Source organism: Centruroides sculpturatus, unplaced genomic scaffold (genome assembly GCF_000671375.1).
Source record: "Centruroides sculpturatus isolate CEXI.00-Female unplaced genomic scaffold, Cexi_2.0 scaffold119, whole genome shotgun sequence".
Lineage (NCBI taxonomy): Eukaryota > Metazoa > Arthropoda > Arachnida > Scorpiones > Buthidae > Centruroides > Centruroides sculpturatus.
The window spans coordinates 919177-943993 of record NW_019384338.1 but is presented as its reverse complement, the minus strand read 5'-3'; the positions used below and the strand labels follow the sequence as shown (position 1 = coordinate 943993).

Sequence of the window (24817 nt, the reverse complement as noted above, 5' to 3'; positions counted from 1 at the left end):
GTAGTGTTATTTAATTTTTTCATTTAAACAGAGTTTGAATCAAATTTAATGTTTTTTTAGTGTTTATAAAATGGTTTTTAATTTTAAAGTCATTAAATTAAAAATTTTGATTTTAGCTCCAATCACCATTCCCTTTTGTTTTCCACCTATTAAAACTCGTAATGCTGTTGTGTTGGCAAATTCCATAAAAAACAAGGTAAAAACTGTATTAATTATTAAATTTATAGTTGAATTTGTTTTATAGAAAACCAATTATTTTAAGTTTAGAAGTTTTAAGAATAAACTTACAATTGTTAAATAAATATTAAACAGTAGAGTAAAAATTAATGTTATTTTTGTATATTTTTAAAAAATAAAAAAAAAAATGAATAATTTGAATATACTGTGTTCAAAATCTAATATAGTTTTTTTTTTTCACATTCATATGGATATCCTCTTGAAAATATATGCAGTTTTCACATTTTTTACTTTATGATTTTATGGCTTTATTTGAAATTGAGAAACATAAACTTTTTTAAACTGTTTGTTTTAGAGATATGAAATAGTTAATAAGGTAATTATTTTTTTTTTAATCATTGCTATGTCTATTGATATGAAAGATATTGATTTTGGAATATACATGCCCTCAATTGAATTTCTTCTAAAAGAAAAAATAAAGAACATGCAAATAATAGATTTTTTTTACGTATTTCAATTCCTTCAAATAAAGAAATAAAATTATTAAAGATTTTCTTAATATATAGTTTAAATAAAAACTTTTATAAATTCAAAAATTTGGATAAAATTTGTCTAATTCCTAAGTTTCCCATAAGACAAGACAAATATTATTATACTTTTGTGTACTGATGAAATGTATTTTGGATATATAAAAACATATTTTACCTTAGTCTACAATCCACAGAAATATACAATTGCACATTACTTACTTTTTAAATTGTTTAATTGTTCTAAAATTTAAAAAGTAAATAGTGTCTAATTAATATATTTTTGAGGACAGGAGGAGTGTATGTATGTATTGAAAATGTGTGGCATGAAGTACACACGAGTACAATGATAAAAGTCTGTCTTGTGGTAAACTTAGGAAATGAAAGAATTTTATCAAAATTGCTGAATTTAATCAAATAAGTTATTTGTGGAAATAATTTGTATAAAAAAGTTTATATTTTTATGATAAAAACATTTTTTTTCTATATTTTTTATTTTTTTTATTAATTTAAGCTAAATTCCAAATAAATCAGTAGAAAATTATTGCTGTGTAAATTTTTTAAAATAAACATCTGAATAGAACTGTAAATCTGAAGGACATATTCTCATTATTGAATTATCTGAATTAATGATTAAGTCACTCACAAATCTAGTCCTTAATTTTTGGACTAAATAAATGTTCATTAGATGTAGAATAAGAAATAGATAATAAATATATAATTTTATAAAAATAAAATTATATATTAATCATTAATTCAGATAATTCAATAATGAAAATATGTCTTTCAGATTTACAGTTCTATTCAGATGTTTATTTTAAAAAATTCACACAGCAATAATTTCCTACTGATTTATTTGGAATTTAGCTTAAATTAATAAAAAAAATGAAAAATATGGAAAAAAAAATGTTTTTATCATAAAAATATAAAATTTTTAATTACAGTTGAAAAGAAATAGGATAAACCAATAATTCTCAATCCAAAATCTTGTACCAGAGATTAAAAAACAAATATATTTCTTACACACAATTCTATATTCACAAAAATAAATTAATTGAAATAAACTTTAGTCATAAAAATCAAAAATAGAATTTTGTGTAAGTTCTTTTTTAAAGAATTTATACAGAAAAAATATAATCAGTATGATTATGGCCCTTGTTACTTATTTAGTAATTTTTCAGGTTTTTAAGTTAAAAAAGTGACTCAAGATTTATAAGTCTCTTTGCCAGAGAGATAACTAAGACAAATAAAATAAATGAGCAATGAGTTGCTCAACTTTCTTGGGCACATTTAAAATTTTAGTGGTGCCATCTGTTGTTATATTTTATTTAAAAAAACTATTTATATTTTTAAATATTATAAAATGGCAAAAAACTTAAAGGGATTAACTTTATAAAAAATTGTAAATGCTAATAATGAGTAAAATTGTGATTAAGTCAGGTTGTACTGGAGATACACAGAATCCCATTATCTCCTCCTCTTTGACCTTTAACTGCCAAAATTTAAAGCATCAATCCCTCTAATAAACAAATCTCTATGCAAAATTTCAGAAATTTTTGACAAAAAGTACAGGAGTTATTAAACTTCAAAGAGGGTGAACAAAATTGTGCCCCACACACTAACATCCATACATACAGAAATTACCCCCAAAGTTTTTTGCATTTCTCGACGTTTCAATCATCGGATTTAACTTTGCCAAATTTCTTTTTATATGTAAATAAATTTTCCAGTTTGGATGACCCAAAGTGCAACAAGCATAGCAGATATATAGACAATAATATTATGATGTGTGAGTAGGAATATATGTTGTCAAGTGGAGATCTGCCTTTAAATGGAAGGTGGACACTTTCAGCATCATCTTAAAATTTCTGAGTATAGTTGATAGTTTGTACACATGCTTTGTTCATTTACATTTTGTATGCAGGTCATGTTTAATTAATAATAAAAGGCTGAAAGATTGAGTAAAGGAACTTTTTGTACATCCTGTAATTCTAAGACTGAATTACAATATAGTTTATAGTTAAAATTTATAATAAATCACATTAAATCAAGAAAAAAAAGAGATAAATTTCAATGTCATTAATATAGCACTTATTAAACTTCTGAGTTTCAGTTCCAGAAATTAAGAAGGTTAAGTTCCACTCTTTGAACTGTGTACTGTACCATGTTTATTTGAATCATATGGAGTTAACTTAGTATGTTATTGCTTTTTTAACTTCATATATTTGGCTAAAACTATAAAAAAAGAAAATTTTTCTTGTAATATCACAATAGTTTGAAATTACTATTAATAACTCACTAATTCATAAATATGATATAATAGTTTTGTCTTATTCTTTTTAAAATTTTTAACTCTACTTATAAATACTTTATAATAATTTTAAAATTATATAAAGTTTTTGAATTTTTAAAATATAAATTTTAAAATATGTAATAAGAAAATTTTCTCTTAATATTTTTCAGTTACCATAGAGATTCTGACATATTTGTAAATATCAATACTTCATTAAAATATGTATACCTCAATAAAGTACAGTATTTTTAATTTTGTCAGTTAGATTTTCAATGTTCAGCTGAAGTTAAGATTATTCTGTATAGAGTAATATTGTTGTTATTACAAAGTGGTATATAAATATTTTCATTAAACTATATTATTTTAAAACATTAGATAACTAATAATAATATTTTCATGATAAATAATTCATTAACTTTTTAATATTTAAATTATATTTGACTTTTAGTATTTTATAAATTACATATTTATTGCTTGAGGAAGTAAGATATTTCTATTATATTATTTATTATGTTGTAATCACACATCTAGAATTATTAAAAGTTGACAGGAATTCACTTTATTTTTGGTTTTCAGTTAGTCTTGACATTTGAAAATTTGGCATTACAGCTGTCCCTTGATAGTCCGACATTTTGTAATCCGACATGCTCAGCAGTCCGATGCACCCCCCGTCAAGGTACCTGTCCCTGTTACGTGTCTGCTTGCACAGAAGCATGTCGCGACGTGAATCTCCCCACCCAATTCTTACACGATGACACACATTTCGTGTGTTTTCCGTGAGCAGTTCTGTTTGAACAGTTGGAGTAGGGATTATTGTAGAAATATTGTAGGATACTACTAGCAAAACAATGCCAAATATGTAATCACTTTTGGTAATCCGGACACTTTTGGTAATCTGACACCCTTTTGGTCCCATACCTGTCGGATTATCAAGGGACAGCTGTATAATTAAAACCGATTTATTTTACATATTTAAAATATGATTTTCTTTAAAAATATAAATTTATTTATTTATAATAATGCAAAAGATAAATGTGAAATTTGAAAATAAATAGACCCAACAAACAAGTAATCATAACTTATAATGAAATTGGCAAAAATAACTTTACATAAATGGCATTTATATGTTTTTAAAAAGCCAATATTTTGCAAACTTTATAAAAAATACAGTTAATTTTAAAAATTATAAATCTTTATATTCAAAGTACTGTATTTAATTAATTAAGAATCTAATCTAAAGAATACTCATGAATAATTAATAAAAAAAATTTAATTATAAAAATAAGCAATTATAATTTAAATACTGAAAAAATATTCTAAAAGAATAAAATATAAGACTTGTTCTTTTTCTACACTTTTTAGAACACCACAAAGTCATACAGTGTATTTGACCTTTATTTTGAGGCACTTCACCTCAATATGAAAAAATTGTTAAAATCATACCTGTTGCAATGGTACAATGTAAAAGTATATTTTTGGTAAAAAAAAAATCCAGGAAGAATATATAATTAAAAGTTCTTTTAGTTGTATATCCTTTTAGAATGAATTTCCAGGTGAAAATCCAGGACAAATTACAATTTAAAAAAAAACTTTTAATTGTTTATTCATCCTAGATTTTTACCAAGATGTAATTGTAAAATTATCATAACAAATTTCATTTATAATTAAAATTTATAGTTAAGTTTTTAAGTTTATATACTAGATTATACAGTATAGATGGAATATGATAAAATTGTGTATGTTACTCAAATTATATAACAAATACTTTTTATAATACATTCATTACTAATACAATTAGAATCATTTTGCTTTTATCAAAAATTTATCATAAAAAAATACTGGTAAAAGTTTAATTATTATGTAACATTGATATATTTTTAATGAATCAGATGAATCTAATTTATAATTTAAGAATATAAAGTTAAATTATTGTAGAATATATTGCAAAAATTGAAGTTTAGAATATATCAAAAACAATGACAAATATTTGAAAATGTTCCTTTTATTAAAGGATAAATTTCTAAATGGTTTTTATGTTTTACTGATTTTTTGTGTATTTTTAACTTCATGTGACCATTAGGATATTTTTTTTCCACTTAAAGTTTCCTTCCAGATCCTAATCTCTGAATTTTTTTTGAATTTTTTGTCTTGTAATTAAATATAAGAATTCAATCATTTATGTATAATTGAATTCTTATATAATTCATAATATAAATATAGTAAGTAGATACGAGAATTTAATTACATATATAATTGAATTTTCACATTTATTATGTATATAATTATAATTTGATTCAATTACTCAGCTGAGTGTAATACTTGTTTAAAAACATTTATCGAAATTATTTTAGAAATATAATTAAAGAATTTATCAGTTAAAAAAAAAAGCAATTAAAAATTAATTATAATATATTTCTTATATATACACAGGAGCAATAAAATCAATTTTATTTCTTTCTTTATTTAGTTGAAGAACAAATCGTTACTGTTTTATATCACTATTAGATAGATAACCTGTATAATGAATTTATATTAAAAAAAATGTATTAAGCATTTTAACATGTTCCAGATATTACACTTGACCCGAGGGCAGGTCAGAGTTTATCTTCAATTTCTGTAATCTCTTCTAACGTGGTCAACAGACGGAAAGATATCTTTGTTGTAGCATGTGTTCGTCTTGGCCCAACCGCTCGCCTTAAATGGCTAGTCTAATACGGTTGGCAGTCATTTATGTTCTCAGCTGCTTTAACAGAGCATCGTTGTGACGTCAGTATGTAGCTGTTTTTCTTGCCAGTCATTTCTAACCGCTTTTTAACTCGTACGCTGCGTAGTGTAGTATGCCGAGTAACCGTGTTGTGAATACTTCGCCGGTTCAGTGACTGATTATTATAAAATACGGACAGTTGGAATCGTTGTATAATATATACAAAATCCTTTAAAAAACAGGAGCAGAGAAGGAACATAAATTTAACATTCGAGTGCCTCTGTAAACAATAACTGTTAAGAGTTCCGAACTGGAGAAAGTTATCTCCTCGACTCCCGACACCAAACATAGAAAAGGAGAATCCCGTAAGGAAGGTGTCGGGGTATGTGTACACATCAATCCTTCCGCGGAGTACAGACAAACAGGAGTCAAAGCACAGATAAGTAAATTTTCCCATGGAGAAAGTTTTCTTGCCGGTTGGAATCAAAAGTCCGAGGTGAATCCTCAAAATATGGCTATAGTAGAACGTTCGGTTAGAAAGGGTGTAGATCTTATTCCTACTTGCGTTTTCACCTCGAAAAATTCGGAAATATCGCAGTCGACGCGTCTAGAAATAGCTAAAGGAGTTAGTCACATTCAGGACTCTTCAAAAGTTCGCAGGGAGGAAAATCAAAGTGGAAACCAAGCGGATGCTTCGAAACGTTTACGTAACGACAGTACAAAGGAGGTGAAAATCGAAAGAGATATTGTTGTTAACGCTAATGTGGTGAACAGGAAGGATGTGTCGAATGTTAAACAAACGGATACGGTTTCTAAAACGAAAGATAAAAGTTTACATTCTCCTAATGTTAAGAAATCTTCCACATCTAATAGTATAAACTCCGTTTCTAAGAATAAGGAATCGACGGGAAAAAACCAGGAAGACAACTTATCTGATAAAGTTGCCGGTGGTAATTGCTCAAGTATCAGGACTAGCATCGCTAGAAACGAAACAGTTAACAACGAAAGCAATTCTTGCAAGGGAACTAAAATTAATTCGGAAGTTTCGAGGAAGAACGTTAAAGACGATAAGAGCTGCACTGGTGATGCGGTTGGTGAAAAAGATGTTAAAACGGGTAGTAGTAAGATTAAACATTCGTCACTTCAAGATGGAGTCAGTGATAATTCGATTATTAAATCACCCGCTGGCATAAATAGCCAGGAAAGAAAGTTAGACAAGGATAAAAGTACTAGTGTAAAACTGAAAGAGAATGCGTGCGATAAAATCGATACCAACGGTCGAGTGTCGGATATAAAAGGAAAGGATGAGATGAAAAATAAAACAAATCCTATTGATAAAGCATTTATTGTTAAGAACAAGGATAATGTTGTAGAGAAGACCGAAGCGTGTGATAAAACGAAAGTAAAAACTAAGAACTCTAGCGAAGAAAAGAGTACGCTTTCTAGTGTAAAAGGCGGCAGTATACAAGTCAAAAATAATATTAGCGATAGGATATCTACTTTAGAAAAAATCACGAATAAAAATCCTGCAAAAATGCCGGATAAATCTATTCCTTTGGATAAAGTTTCGATTGCAAGAAGCAAATTTTCTTCGGCTGATAAGTCTCCTTTATCAAACAAAGTGACAGCCTCTAAAAGTAAAGATAACGAGAAGGATAAAGCAGGCACTAACGACGATCAAACGTCTATAAATAGTAACGCCGTTCATAATAATATAACTACGAAAGTTGGTGATCAAAGTAAAAATTTTGGTAGTGAAAAAGTTTCTCCCGTTAGAAATAAAGATAATTCAAATGATAAAGTCGACACGACAGAGAAAACATCTGCTAGAATAAATAAGGATAAAGAGGAGAAAAGCGATAAAACATCTGTAGCGAAAAGAAAGGATAACTTAAAGGATAAAGGCAGTCGCTTGGACAACTTAACTAACTCGATGAGTAAGGATAATATAAAGGAATCTTTATGTAACAACAATAAAACTACGTCGAAAAATAAAGATAATTTAAACGATAAAGATCCACCTAACGACAAAAAGAGATTAAAGGGGAAAATGAATACGCAGGATGTGGAGAGTAGTGGTACCAAAATGTCAACATTAAAAAGTAAAGACATTGTACAGAATAAAATAGATAACAGCGATAAAAGTTCAATGTCGAAAGACAAAGGTAGCGTACAGGAAAAGGTTGCTATCGCTAAATTTTCAGATGAAAAAAGCAAGAATATTATGGAGGAAAAAGGTAACAAAATGTCCAATGTGAAAATAAAGGAAGACGTGCGAAATAAAATGGGTTCCGCCGAAAAATCGCCCATTTCGAAAGAAAAATCGGATCCAGGAAACGTAAAAAGTAAGGATTCTTTACTTGAGAAGAGTAACAAATCCGAAAAAGACGATAAAAATGATTCACAGAAAAAAATTGAAACGAAAGATAAAAAGGGTGAAAAATTGTCGAATTTAAAAAGTGAGGAAAATATGGATAAAAGAATTACTGTTGACAAAAAGAAAGGTAAGTGTAACGATCAGGATCGTCCAGTTGCTGCTGATAAAACGTCTAATGTAAAAAGCAAGCAAAATATTTTAGATAAATCTGGAAGCTCTGAAAATGCAGTAAAAGGAAAAGAATATATTCAGGATAAAGGCAGTTCTAGTGAAAAATCGATTAAAGACAAAGACGATAAACAAAAAGTTAAATCAAACGATAAAGCGTTATCAAAAGGTGGAGACCAGTCTATTGATAAAAGTACGGATAAAAGTAAAGATCACACTCCCAACAAATATAATTCTAATGAAAAACTGCAAAAGGAAGTGAAAGATAAAATGAGTCACACGGAGGAAATATCAGCAAAATTTAGTAGATCTACACAGGAAAAAAATAGTCACATTAATAAAATGGCAAAATGTAACGATTCTTTACAGGATAAGTGCTGTTTCGAAGAAAAATCAACAAAAGATTCCGTGCTAAACAAAGTGGGTTCTACCGAAAAAACGGAAGTGAGAAACAAGGATGCTGCGAAGGACGATGTTACCCTCACTGAAAAATTAAAAATCAAGGATAAGGTGGTTAAAGACGATTCTGTAGCGAAAACGGCGACGAAGATTAAGGAATATTCCACTAATAAATTAAGTAACAAAGATTCCACGAAGGATATTCCTAATTCTAACGTCGACAGCGCAACGAAAAGTAAGGATACAGAGGTGAAAAAAACTACTAATGAGAAACCTTCAGCGGATGTGGATAAAATCAGCACTAAAATTAATGTACAGGATAAGTGTGACGTTCAGGATAAAATTGGAACCCGAAATACCGATGATAAATCTATAAAAAAAAGTGAAAGTGACAAGATATCTTCGGTACAAAGTAACGATGTCCAAGTTAATACGCAGGCAACATCGAAAGTAAAAAAGACAAAGGAAGAAAAGAATGTAGACGAAAAAAGTTTAAACAAGGATCGTGTCCAAAACGAAACGGGTTTGACGATAAATAAAATATCCAGTATCAAGGATAATTTGCAAAATGTTAAAAGTATGGACGACAACGCATTGACGATAATTTACAGAAGTGACAATTCGGAAGAAAATACCACGAAGAAAACTGGTGTTATAAATCTTTTGACCGATAAGACGTCGGAATGTACGAAGTTCAAAGATTGCCCCGATAAAAATAAAGAATCGCAGCATAAAACACAACAAAACAATTGTGATATCACAAAAACAGACACAGACAAAAATATAAATAAAGACGCCCCAAACAAAATGAAACGAGATGATATCGACGGCGGTTCGAGTGATAATTTAGTGGACGAAATACACAACGGTCGAATCAAGAACAATAGAGGTAATCGCCCTTCCAGTTATCCTAGTATTTATTATAAAAATGAATTCCCAGCCTTACAACAAAGAAGCGTCAGTCAACAAGGCTTGTCTTCCGTAGATAACGCCGAATCTACATCACGCGATTGCACCTTATCGGCCGTGGATTATGCCAAATCCAGATTTCAGAACGTCACTCAGTCGATAAAACTGGAAGATATCATCAAACCCAAGCTCAAGAATAATCAATTAGTTACGGAATTCAAATCCAAGTGGGAAAACAACGAAGGAGTAGAGGGGCAATCACCCATCATCCCTCTACCCAAACTGAATAATCAGAAACACCTAAGAGGTAGATCTCAATCTGTACAATCCGAGAACTCTCACGGTGTTCCCATACGTCCATTTTTAACTAAGGGTTCGGTAGCCGAAAGGGTTTTGTTATTTGAATGTTGCCCAGAAAGGGCATTGGATAGGTCATCGAAATCGAAGTCTCTACTATACAATACTTGGAAGTCCACAACGGGAGATATTCAACACAAAACTCGGGTAGGTGTTTTAGTTTATGTAAGTAACTTTTTTTTTGTTTTATTGCCTTTCTATACTTAGACCATTTGGGAAGTGCTGACGTGTCTTATTGGATCCGTTTATATCGTGGCTTTCATTCCAGATTTATAAAAGTTCGACTTTTTTTTTCCCTCTCCCTCTTAGAAAAGGAAAAAATCGAATATATAATTATGATTAAATCTACATTTAGTATAAGCATTACCATTAGGAAATGATTTTTATGGTTTCGGCTCCATTTTTTTTTTTTAATTTTACAACTTTAACGTCTGTATAATTTAATTAATAGAGCTTTAAGATCTGTAGATTATACAAGCTTTAAAATTTTATACCGTTCACTTAAATATTGTCGAATTTGTAACGTATTCAGTTCAGAATTTAGCCTTGAGAACGGAACGTTAAGAATTTTCAGTTTTAAATTCGTTGTATAATGGGTATCTTATCTATTTATCTCTTGTTTTCTAATCATTTCTCTAAATGATAAATTATCAACAATTGTCGAAGGAGTACTGTATTGTACATAACTACATAATTGATCGGTAGTTTCCTGTAGTGCGCCGATAAGTCCTCGCTCCTATTTTCGATATTTACGTGTGTTAAACCCTCCAAAATTACGTTATATCCAACTAATTCCTTAATTAAATCGAATTAATTATAAATATTTAATTTAATTTCGTGTTCATAAATGTATTTCAGAGTTTTTCGAGTCGTACCCAGTTTCAGATGAGTTCTCCTCCCACGCTTATTATGCCAAGAAAATTACTTAATTAAGATAAATGAACGCTTTTTTTCGTAGTGCTTCAGGAACTAATTTGGTAAAAATGAATATGTTTTGTGGAAATAAATTCGTGTAAACGACCTTTTATTTCTTCCACGCATTCCGAAAGTCACTTTGCTAGTACGATATAAAACGTGAGGGATTACAGAGACGCAGACACGTGCTAATTATTGTCAAATTCACGATATCTATTTTTAGATCTCGCCCACAAATCCCAAATTTATCACGGTTGCAATTTTTAAAGTTAAATTAATCATACAGTAATTTTTTTTCCACGTCGATACCAACCAAAAATAACACGAGCTCATGGTTTTCGTTTACCTGTTTCACCCCGTTTGAACTTTATTATTGGTAAAAAGATATCTCTGTATTATAATACCAAGTCTTTCTCGATAAGAGAAAATATAAATAGAAGACAGAGTCTCTGCACTTCTCAAGGTTAGTGAACTAGAGTCCACTGACGCACTTATATAGGATGAGAAATCGGTTTTTTGTTCTCTTCCAACATGTGTAAAAGATGTTTCTTGTGGCGTGCGTTTATTCTGAATTAGTTCTTGATTTATGGAAACAACGGCACTTTCATTTTCTTCTATACAACCAGCAAACTTTCTTCAAGTAGATCCTATTCTATGAATGTTAGGTCATATCTGTTTAAAAAATATATACTGTATATCAGTTAGATTGAAAAATCTTTAAACTGTATCTTGAATGTTTTTTATATACTTTCTCAAAGTAAAATACGAAGATGATTAATTGATAAACGATGAGTTAACAATCAAAATTGATGAATAACAATTTAAATGACTCTTCGTTTTGCTCGAATTTTTCTTGTGCGTTTTTGATTTCCTGTTATAAAATGCCCAAACTCGAAAGAAGTAACATAGAGGATGTCTATCGGGATATTTTAATCGTAAGTTATATATATATATTACTTATACAGATCTTTAGTATGAGCTTGAATTACTTATAGATTTCGGAATAATTTAATTATTTTTGCTTGTGCAGTTGTATTCTTTCGAAATAGTTTACTCAAATATGGTACTGTTTAATTCTTCTTCCATTGTTTCTGTTGCGCTATAGAATTTTCGCGGGATTCATATTCATTTTTACATATCCATTCTTTATATAAACTTTTAATTGTGTGTAATATGACTAAACATAACTGATTTTAAAGTTTTCCATCGCGATTTCTAAATAACCAGACGGCTACGAGTCGAGAGAGAATCACTTTTGGCTGTGATTCTGGAACTTATACTAAAAATAAACTGTGCCACTTTCCAGGAGTGGTGAAGTCATCTTTGTACAACTTTGTTAGAAAAGTTGAGCATCCTTTTCTAGCTTTAATCCCCTATTTGTTGACAATGAGTACGGTCGAGTGTTTTTGTTGTTCGAAACGTAAAACAATGTGTTTAGTCACTCACCAACGTTTGTAAATCGCACGGATTAGAAAATTAATCACATTTTAAATTATTTTTATTTTTAAATCTACGTTTGTGAACGCTACTACGAATTTCAGACAATGGAAAGCCCTCATTTTAACGTTTAAACCGATTAAAATACGAACATACCAGCCTTTTGTAGCGCATTATTCGTAATGATTATTCAATATTAGTATTCAAAAATCAATTATTATTTTTTTTAATGTTAAGCTTTAGATCCCGGTGTCCGGGAAACACACTTTATTAAGTAGAACAGGTTTAAGCTCATCTATTGTACATTATTTACATTTTTTCAAAGAATTTAGGAAGTCCTCGTGAGTTTTTATTTTGTAATCTTTGCCAAAGTCAAACTGATGAAACGTATTACTAGAAATAACTTCCTAGATTGTCTAAATTAGGAAAATGGCTATCTGTTTTTGTTTGTAGCATCTTGCCAATGTTTAATATAAACAAACATCCAAATGATCATTTATAAAAAAAATTTTTTTTGCTTAGTCGAGTAGAACAAAACCATTAAATCACTGCTTAACCAACCTTACACTGGATGTTATCATCCTAAAATCTAGTAGTTTTGAAACGAAATCAGGTCCAGGTTATCATGCAAAAAAAATAAACAGTTTCTAGATTAATTATGATGCTTATCTCTTTAATAAAGTAGAACGAATACGATTGCTGATAGACCTATACGAAATTAACGATTGTTGAAAGAAGTTACGTTAACATAAGGTATTAATTATCTATGAGATACGCTTCCTTGACCCAAAACAAATTGCCTTCTATCTATACTTTCTTTCCCTTGTCTATTAATATTCATTCATGATAGGAATGTACCGCACGGTAGCAAATTTTCATAGGTATGCAATGCGCCATTTTCCCTCTTCTCTCTCTATGTCACCAACGTATAACAAATATATACACTGTGTCATTTTACTTAACACCCGTGAAAATTCTTGAACTCGAATTCATCATTTGAAATCATGAAGTACTGTTTTATTTTGTGGTGAAAGAATATTGTTTTTTAATTAAAAAAAATAATTGAAAATAATAGAATTTTTAATTAATATTGAGAAAATTGAATACAGTTTTTAATGCATTTTTTTATTATTATAAATTTTTAAAGGATTTAAACATTTTTGTAAGTGTAGGAAGCCCTTATAAAGTGTATATTGTGTACTTTTTTTTTCGTTTTATTTTTTATGGCACTCTGCTTTTCGAAACAAAGAATTATTGTTTGAGATTTTTATTTATTTATTAGGGTTATAGAGTTAATATATTCATAAGAAATAAAAAATTTCTTGAAAAAATTTGTGCACAGAGGAGAAAAAAAGGAATCAAAAGTACTAATTTTGTCGTATCTAATTATAAATTACTCATTTCATTTTTGAAAATTTGATCTTCGTGTCCTTCTATTTTCAAACTCTTGATGTGCAATACAGTATATATATATTTGAATATTAATTAGGAAAAATGATTACGTTAATGATAGTCGACTTAATGTCGTCTACAGAGACGTACAGTACAAAGTACTGTACTTATTATTTGGTACAGTTTTCAGTTTCAAAACTTTTAAAATATAATTTTAACTTATATTGCAACATAGTTGAATAAACAGTTTGTTTACGGGGTTTTAAAATATCAAAATTTTGTAAGTACAGGCTAATTTTGCCATACTTTCGATTTGACGTTTCAATCATATACGTGAAATTTTTCCTTCCTATAAAACCTTGTATTTTTATTATACAATAAACGTAATTATAGATATTATTTTGCGTATTAAAACATGTTTTTTACAATGAATATTACACGCATATTTCCTTTCTAAGAATTGAGAAACGATGTGAAATTCTCCTAGTAACTTACTGTCCATTTATCTTGTCAAAACATTTTTGTTTATAATATGTATCAGGTTACTCATTGTCGGTTAATTCGTTCGAATAATGACTGACAGGGTATCTGTTATATATCTTTCGAGCCTTGATACCAGTTTATTATTATTATTATTATTTTTTTAATACCTAGAAATCTCTGCTTTTATTCAAGTTGACATAGCGATCTTAATCTAAAACTTTAATGTCGCTAGCGATTTTATACAAATCTCAGTTTTAGTAAATTGGAGTAGGTTTAACAGTCTCATAAAATTTTAGTTAAAAATCTCTAATGTATGCTGAGGAGTGTGTAAATGACGGAAAAGTCTTCCTCTGCCAAGAAATAAGAGAAATGGTCCTTTTGTTTACTGTAGTTTCTGTTGTAATAAAATGTCTATTACCTGAATACCTTTACAATTTATAACATGACTTGGTAATAAATTGATGGGGGGAAAAAATCTAGAATTTATTTTACCTAAAAAGGATAGCTGAAATGGCAAATATTAAAATAGTTTAATTATTTATACATGCCCATTAACCTAAACCATTTTATACAAGTTCAATGACTCAAATAGATAATATAAAATTTTCTCCGATTTTTGTATTTTTTAAATAACATTAGAAACATTCAAAACTTGAATTTATTTGGCATCTTTTTGTGTATTTTTACAGAATAGTTGGAGCCTTACTCTGCATTGTTGTAACTTTGTATGTTGTTCTACAGTTATGTGCATGCATAGTTTGTTTCTGGCATTATCATCATCGAATTGCTGATATAACAATTCACAAATCATTTTTACTAATGCTTGTTTTACTACACGATTTAATTAATAATCCAGCTTTGTTAATAGTGAAGCACACAGTTAACTTGTCTTAACCTTATATAGTGATGAAAGTTTTCATTTTCTTTAAATTTAGAAACAGACTATTTGAGCATATGAGAGTTTGAAGTTAGCCTTTTATAGTATCCAAATCTGTATCTTATCTTGAAGAGAAACTTTTGAAACTTGAGGAACTTCTTAATTTTTTCTTGCATTGTCAAAAACGACCTCTTTCCTTCCATGTACCCAGATTATCTAGATGTTTGAAGGACACTTTGTCTTGCCAAATTTTAAGCTAAAGAAAGAAAAAAATTCTCTGCTTATAAATCTTAATTATTCATAAACATTATATATTTATATATATTTTAATTCTAATATTACATACTCATTCTAAATTGATATAGAATTAAATATCTTTGAATGTAATCTTCCTTAAACCATATGTAACATTCTTTCTTTCTTTCTTTCTCTTTAGTTTTGGGAGATTACTAGGGAGAAAGGCTCGTCGGCTAGGGTCAGTATTTTTATCTACTTCTAGTTTTTATAATAGAATTCTTCTATACGTTGATAATAAAATGAATTACTATTCTAACAATTTTCTATATTACTTTTGAATTTACATATATTTAACATAAATTCAAATAACAATATGTTAGTTAATCTAATTGTATATTTTGGTATCTGTTTAAATTTAGTCTGATCATCTATTTTTAATTATTCCCTTGTTAATTAATTTTTCCTGAATTTTTTTTTTCTGTTAAAGTAGTTCAAGGTGATAACAAAATTAAAATGAATTTTCTTGTTGAAAAGTGATGGATTCTATTTAAAATCTGCCGTCTTGACTTTTTTTAAATCTGGGTTACATATTTATTCTTTCACACGAAGCCAAAAGTATTGGTAGTTATTCTGGGATGACCAGTTGTATTTTCTATAAATTGAGGACATTAAATATTATAAAATATTTAAGAAACAACAAGAAATTTTGCACATTTAACAATACAGTGTAATCTGAAGCTAAGAATTTTTTCATTTATATATGAATAAAATGTTTAACTTGTACATTATTTTGATCACTTAGAATAGTGGTGCCCAAACTTCTCAATTGATAGTTCAAATTGCACATAAGTCATAGATAGGAAGGCCACAAATATTTTGTATATTCCAAATATATGAAAAGTATGTTTATTTCTGTCATTTATAAGTGATGTGTCAAATATGTTTATGGGTGGATAAATGTGTACCGCAGGCCAGATTTGGTCGCGTACACGTTTGGCCCAAACTACAGCCTGTGGGCTATAGTTTGGGCACTACCAACTTAGAAAATAGGTAAAAAATTCTTGTATGAATGCATACTGTTATTCACTGTTACTAGTAAAAAATGTATCTCAGAAATTTTATAATTGATCAACTTTATACAATATTTTTAACTTAATGTAATGCTTGTTTGATACTTGAAATTTTTATTTTCTTTTGTAGTACAGAAGTAAATTTTTCAATATTGAAATAAATCTATATATTGATATTATATCAATAAATACAAGTAAAATGTGTAAAAATAATTTTACTCATAAGTGAAGCCTTTTGACTTTTGAACATACACATGCAGTTATATCTATTTTTAAAGTTCAAAAATTCACATGATTTATACAAATATTTATATTTCTTTCAGTCTATTTATGTTCAGAAAGATAAAGAAAATGTCGAATTAAGCAGAGCAACAGCTTTAAAGATCCAAAAATCAAGCACACCTCGACACATTCCTCAGTTTTTCTATCCTCAAGGTCGACCTTTACTTCCTGTAGAAATTGAAGCACAATTACAAGAGATCAAAGCAGCATTTTCTGCCTTCAAAGATGAAAAAGTTGAAAAGGAAGAATTTGGAATTATTACCAAAGTAAGTGTAACTGTTATCAAATTAGACTTTTCTTCCTGTATTTTTAATCATTAGTTTTCAAAACATTGTGATGTGTTAAAAGACAATTTTTTGAAAAGTTATAAATTAAATTTATCAATTAAGTTATCTTAGATTTAGTCATTTGTTTATATTTTATTTAAGTGTTTGATTAATGTTTTCTCTCCAACTGTTTAATGTTGGAAAAAGTTATAAAGCTTAAAATTATTATAAACACTTCAAAATTTAATTTTATAACTTATATAGTCTACATATACATATATAAGCTATCAGTATTTTGATGATCCTGAAAATGCATTAACATTCATGCAAATGCTAATGTCTTTTCAAGATTATTTAAAACCTTGTTCTTCTATAGTACATAAACAATAACAGTAAATGCTTTTAATTCTTTAAACATAGTTTTTAAATGTTTCTAGATTAAACTTTAATATTGTGCTAGAATTTAAAATATTTTATCATAATAAGAATAAATAAATAAATAATAGTATAAGAATCAGTCTGTTGCTCTGGTTGGAATCACAGAAATTTTCATTGTGATTTGATCCAGATTGTATCAAGTGTACTGGTTAATAATGCAGATTTTGTTCAATAGATGGCATTACACATATCTTAATATATCTCCAATTTGATATGTATGCCATTTTGTTGTATTCGCAACAAGCTTTAAAACTTTATATGTCAAATGTTCTGAAGGTGTTAACATCATAGATATTTTTATGCTTAAATATGTTGAATTTTGTGTCAAAAATAGAGCATTTACGGGAAGTTTTAATTCTTTATTTTGAAGAAAAGTGCTGCTGAAAGTTATCGTATATCTTGGGAAGCTTATGGTAAACATTCCCCATCTCAAGATATTTGTGAATGTTGGTTTAAACACTTTGAAATCATCACATTTAATGTGAAAGACAGGTCAATCAAAAAAGTTTGAAGACCAACAATTACAAGCATTATTGGATGAAGATGTGTGTCAAACTCAAAAATAACTTGCAGAAAGATTAAACATTGCTCAGCAAACAATTTCCAATTGTTTACAAGCAATGAAAAAGATTTTAAAAGAAGGAAAATAAGTGCCACATCAACTGAATGAAAGACAAATGGAAAACCAAAAAGTCATCAGTAAAACATGGCTTCAATGTCACAAAAGAAAGTTTTTTTTTTGCATTGAGTTGTGACTGGTGATGAAAAGTCGATTTATTTTGAGAATCCCAAATGTATAAAATCATGGTTTGATCCAAGTCAACCATCAACATTGACTGCAAGGGCAAATCACTTCGGAAAGAAGACAATGCTTTGCATTTGGTGGAATCAGGAAGGTGTGGTGCATCTAAAACCAGGTGAAACCATTAATACTGATCGTTATTGATAACAAATAATCAATTTGAACCACACTTTGATTGTAAAACAACTAGAATGGGCCAGTAGACAAAATATTTTGCTTCATGATAATGCACCATCACACACTTTAAAACCAGTTAAAGACCCATTAACTGACATTAAACATCTTGCCTGGGAAGTATTAACCCACCTGCCATACTCACCAGACCTTGCTCTTTCTGATTTTCACTTGTTCCTGTTGATGGCACATGCACTATCTAAGCAGCACTTCAAAATGTATGAAGTGGAAAAATGGGTCTCTGAATGGTTTGCCTGAAAACAGAAAAAGTTCTATTGGGACAGTATGCACAAATTACCCAAAAAATGGGGAAATGTGTAGCTAGTGATGGTCATTACTTCAAATAAAACACTTTTGATTTTTTTCTTGAAATTATTATATTCTTTTTGATTACAAAATGTGCATTATTAACCAATACACCTGGTATCTCATCATCCAGCTGCACTATTATAATTTAATTCATGATGGGTTCAAAAAGTATTTTAGTGCTCATATAGTGGGAAGAACTTTTAAAAAATGTAATATTAAATTAGAATTATTAATTCTACAGGTGGCTGTAATTTAACATTTCTTATTTGGAGCTTTTGGCTGTCTGATTTAACACTCAGAATATTACCAAATGTGGTAGGTATAGGAATATTTAGGGCAGGGAAAAACGTTCCACAAAAATATTTTAGCTTTAAAATCCAATAATGGAAATATGGTGCTAGAAACAAACAAAAAGAGAAAACAGTATAAGCTACAAGTAAATGAATAACAAAATGAAACAAGAAATAAAAGTTTATTTGGCCCAGTTGCGATGAATTTCATTGTGGTCACTGTTTTTGTAGACTAGAAATCTGCATTTGGCTCACAGTATGCTTGCCAACAGAACATAGCATGTATGAAACATTTCTCATGACTTGTTATGTTATGTTGTCCTTTAAGATTGCCAAGTCCTGGAGATTATAATGCATAGCTTGGGAAATATCTAAAATCCAAATTTGACAGTTCTGTATGTGTACAGTCCCATTCAAGCAAAAATAAGTCTGGAGTCCCCAATGTTTTAAGGTTAGGCATTAGTGACTTCCATTCTTGTCAGACAAGTCAAATCAAATTACAATACCTGTTCTGAATCTCCTTGTTACATCTGATGTCAGTGATGATCTTTAATGAGTAAAACTATATCACTCTGTGAAGGACCTCCACACCATGAAATATGACATATATGGCCGCTTTATTACGTATATCGTGTACAGTACAATTGGGGATATCCTGTATACATATTGAGAGGATGGACCAATGACAATGAGAAAGAAAATTTTTCATTGTTAGGTTTTGAGTGGATATACAAATGAAGGGTATTTTGTTGTGTACAGTAATTATTTTTACTTTTAATTTTTTTAACATGATATAAAATAAAAATACATTTTGGAGGGGACAATTTTCTTCTACAAAAATATTGAGGGGCTATATCCTCTCTGCCCTATATGAATTGATGCCCATGACTAGAACCAGTAATATTATTCATGGAACTGTCAAAAATAGCCAATGCAGTGTCTTATGTAACTTTAGGTGGAAAAGGTCTCTGTTCCCTCTATCTTTAACTGCCAAAGATCCTGTTTTTTTTCAAATCATTGTAATTGCAGGAATTGAAAGGCGACTTATCTGTAAGCTTTTATGGCATCTAAAGTTGTGAAGAGCCTGCTGCTGCATTTACACCCATTTTGGTAAAGATAACTTTACAGTTAATGTGTGATTGAGCAAAGTTAAATGCATGTTAGAACAACTATCAGCAAGAATAAATTTAAGATGGTTGACTGCTGTATTTACACTTCTTGGATATCAGCAAAAAGAAAACAAATAATTTTTTTGGAAAGTTTTTTACTTTAGGTCAGAACTGGCTCCTACAAGTGAATTTAGGAACAAATTTTACATGGAATGCTTTTCCCCAGCACCCGAATAACAAATTTGCTGACATTTTTTATTGCTAAATAAAGCACTAGAAACCTACAAATAGGAAAAGTTTAAATTATGGCCATCTTGACCAGAATTCCTTTTCCAAATAGATAATAATATTAAATATTTTTGAAATAAAGTAATTATATAAGTATTTAAAATATAATGATTATTGCAGGCATGCAATTTGCCTCTTTACTGGAAAGTTCCATTGTTTGAAGCAGTTGTTGGAAGTAGAAAATCATATGTTAGATGCAATATGTTTTTGGAATACTGGAAAAGGTAAGAATGAGAAAAGATTTAAAATTCTTATTAAAATTTTAACTTGTTCGAAGCAAATTTGAAATTTATTTTTTACTTGAAGACTAGAAATATGGAAATGCTTTTATTTTAGAATTATGATTCTGTTATAAATAATAAAATGTTTCTTAAAGTTCACATGTGTGAACTTTAAGAAACATTTTATTATTTATATATTGTAATCTAAATATATAAAATTACATGTCATGACTGACTGATTGATTGATTCATCATTGCTCAGAGCAAACCGCTGAACCTAAAGAGGTGAAATTTGGTACACAGTTAGGGTACATCATGAAAATGCACTCTAAGAAGGGAGTTTTTGAAATTCCCCACAGGGGGAGAGGGAGAGGATTAAAGCTTAACCTGAAGAATGGTTTCTACTGTACTATTTTAGGTGCAATTTTTTTGTTTTTATAGTAACAACTAATGATTGAGAATCTTAGTGAAGTATCAAGGGAGGGTTATTTCTATCAAATTGCAAATTCTGTGCAGGTGAAGCCATGAGTAACAGCTAGTAAAATATATAACATATTATTATTAAGTTTAATTATATAAACAAATTATTAGAATTATATTTTTTAAATAAATATAAAATTGAATTCTACTGAGAATCATAAATTTACAATAGAAATAAAATTTATATTTAATTTACTTGATTCTAGATTTCCTATTTGAAATGTTTATGAAATATAGCTTTAATTGTAGTTCACTTGTTTATGAAAGAGAAAATGCCAAGAGTAATTTATCATAAATTTTTTTCCCCAACTATTTTCATTTATTTAGTTATTTTATTCAATTTAAAACTTTAATTTGTTCATATGTGTAATTGTTTTTATTTATTATATTGTAATATAATCTAATGAACAAAGATTAGGAAATATTATGATTAAGAATTAAGCAAAATTATCACCTTTTTAAATATTCTAGCAAATAATTTAATATCGTAAAAACGTTTTCAATCGTCTTTAACGATCTTCATCAGTTAAATAATAAAGTAAAAAGAACATTAAAGAAATAGAACTTAAATTAAAATTACGAAAAATAATAACTGTGCATGCATTTGTGATGATGTGTGCTTAAGGGAATGAATACAAAAAGATAGGGATATAAGAATATAAAAAATAAAAATAAAATGCTTGACAGAATCGCATTAAAAATTAATGCCTCGTAAAAATTACAGTTTATCTTCATAAAATGATTTCCATGCTGTAGATAGAGAGTGGGCGTCCCTATGGTTGATACAAGAAGTTTTCCCTTTATAAATCTCAAGCTTTTCAAGATGTCTGATGGAGTGCTTGTTAGACGTGGGTCTAATGATGGAAGCTTGGTCCCATATAACCTCAACACCTTGCTGGTTGGCATAAGATGCTAAAATGGTGCTATCGACCGCTATTAACGAATGCACCCAAAAACCGTTACCAGTTGATGATGCGCATGCTGAGATCATATAGGATGAATAATCCTCTGGTAAAATATTTACTTAAATAATAAATAAGTAATTTACCTATGACAAAAACGAATAATAAATACAATTTAAATAAGGATTTAACAGCGTGTTTTTTAATTTTTGGAACCTAACCCTCCTTTTCGCACTAGTTCTTTGTTTCGTATAACACGGATTTGCATAACACAGCAATTTTTTGGAACGTAACTCCCATGCTATACAGGGGTTACCTGTAGTTGATTACTTTAATAAGCAGTGTTGAATATCTGTTTTTATTATGATGATGCCAAAATTGGAAGATTTCAAAAACTACTGTAAAAATTATTGTATTTATTTATTGTTAAACAAAGTATATTTAATTAAAAGTTTAGGTTTTAAGTTTAATTTGTTTTAATTTCTTTATACCCAATTTCTGTTTAATCTTTCAACATTACTTCTGTAGTATTTCCTAAATTTTACATAAAATTAAACCTTTTTAAGTAAATTTTGATCACCTTTAGAATTCCATAAGTTATGTGAACATGAAATAAACATTTTTAAATTCATAAAATTTTAAAAACACACTCGGATAAAGTAACTTTCTGAATTTAAAAATGTTAGACTCTATGCTCATATTAACAAACAGAATATAAACAAACAGAATTATGATAAACATTCAGTTCTATATAAAATCTTAAATAACTAAAGCATTAAAAAATTTTGAAATATACAGTATCTTATTATATAAAGTTTATATCTATAAAATGCTGTAAATTGTATATATTACAATCATTTATGCTTCATATTTCATAATCATAAAAATTGTAACCAGAGTTTAAAATTTACCTTCAGATACAGATGGTTCATCTTTTATAATATCANTAAAGAAACATTAGATGAGAATTCTGAAAAGAACAAGGATAACAGTAATACAATGCATTCACAAATAAATATTAAAACTGAAGATTTAAATGTAGAACATAAAATTGAAAATGATAAAAATTTAAACTCTTCTATATCTGATATTATAAAAGATGAACCATCTGTATCTGAAGGTAAATTTTAAACTCTAGTTACAATTTTTATGATTATGAAATATGAAGCATAAATGATTGTAATATATACAATTTACAGCATTTTATAGATATAAACTTTATATAATAAGATACTGTATATTTCAAAACTTTTTAATTCTTTAGTTGCATATTATTTAAGATTTTATATAGAACTGAATGTTTATCATAATTCTGTTTGTTTATATTCTGTTTGTTAATATGAGCATAGAGTCTAACATTTTTAAATTCAGAAAGTTACTTTATCCGAGTGTGTTTTTAAAATTTTATGAATTTAAAAATGTTTATTTCATGTTCACATAACTTATGGAATTCTAAAGATGATCAAAGTTTACTTAAAAAGATTTAATTTTATGTAAAATTTAGGAAATACTACAGAAGTAATGTTGAAAGATTAAACAGAAATTGGGTATAAAGAAATTAAAACAAATTAAACTTAAAACCTAAACTTTTAATTAAATATACTTTGTTTAACAATAAATAAATACAATAATTTTTACAGTAGTTTTTGAAATCTTCCAATTTTGGCATCATCATAATAAAAACAGATATTCAACACTGCTTATTAAAGTAATCAACTACAGGTAACCCCTGTATAGCATGGGAGTTACGTTCCAAAAAATTGCTGTGTTATGCAAATCCGTGTTATACGAAACAAAGAACTAGTGCGAAAAGGAGGGTTAGGTTCCAAAAATTAAAAAACACGCTGTTAAATCCTTATTTAAATTGTATTTATTATTCGTTTTTGTCATAGGTAAATTACTTATTTATTATTTAAGTAAATATTTTACCAGAGGATTATTCATCCTATATGATCTCAGCATGCGCATCATCAACTGGTAACGGTTTTTGGGTGCATTCGTTAATAGCGGTCGATAGCACCATTTTAGCATCTTATGCCAACCAGCAAGGTGTTGAGGTTATATGGGACCAAGCTTCCATCATTAGACCCACGTCTAACAAGCACTCCATCAGACATCTTGAAAAGCTTGAGATTTATAAAGGGAAAACTTCTTGTATCAACCATAGGGACGCCCACTCTCTATCTACAGCATGGAAATCATTTTATGAAGATAAACTGTAATTTTTACGAGGCATTAATTTTTAATGCGATTCTGTCAAGCATTTTATTTTTATTTTTTATATTCTTATATCCCTATCTTTTTGTATTCATTCCCTTAAGCACACATCATCACAAATGCATGCACAGTTATTATTTTTCGTAATTTTAATTTAAGTTCTATTTCTTTAATGTTCTTTTTACTTTATTATTTAACTGATGAAGATCGTTAAAGACGATTGAAAACGTTTTTACAATATTAAATTATATGCTGGAATATTTAAAAAGGTGATAATTTTGCTTAATTCTTTCTAATTCCAGTACAAGTTAATATTTTTATTATGATTAAGGCTATGTATAATAATATGGTTTCCATAGTAATATGAAATTTTTTTTCTTTTTATTGAAAGCTTTTAAGGTTGTGACTAGTACCATACATTATTTGGGAAATAGTAGTATTGACACAGTTTGAATTACTTATTCTGACTTTTACTCGTATACAAGTTAATTTTAACTCAGTTTTTTCTTATTTTGACCCATGAAGGTCATAACGTATTGTGAGTTTATAGCTAAATTATGTGATATCTAATATTTTATTTCAATATCAAATATATAAATAAAGTGAATAAACTAATACAATTTTTTACAATTAAATTAAAATGTTTAATATAATTTTATTAAAATTATTATATATTATTTCTTACTGTTTTTATTTAAAATAAATTTTTAGACTCTA

General features: G+C 28.4%; 1 protein-coding gene across 1 annotated transcript in view; it reads left to right on the top strand.

The window, feature by feature from the left end:
* The first annotated feature begins 5865 nt into the window (after positions 1 to 5865).
* Positions 5866 to 24817, top strand: part of LOC111632783 — a 55067-nt gene continuing 36115 nt past the window's right edge. The window contains exons 1-4 of the mRNA XM_023377310.1: positions 5866 to 10058; positions 15452 to 15490; positions 16646 to 16870; positions 20401 to 20504. Coding sequence (XP_023233078.1) covers positions 6213 to 10058; positions 15452 to 15490; positions 16646 to 16870; positions 20401 to 20504 — 4214 coding nt within the window. The 5' untranslated portion in view covers positions 5866 to 6212. The remainder of the gene's footprint in view (positions 10059 to 15451; positions 15491 to 16645; positions 16871 to 20400; positions 20505 to 24817) is intronic.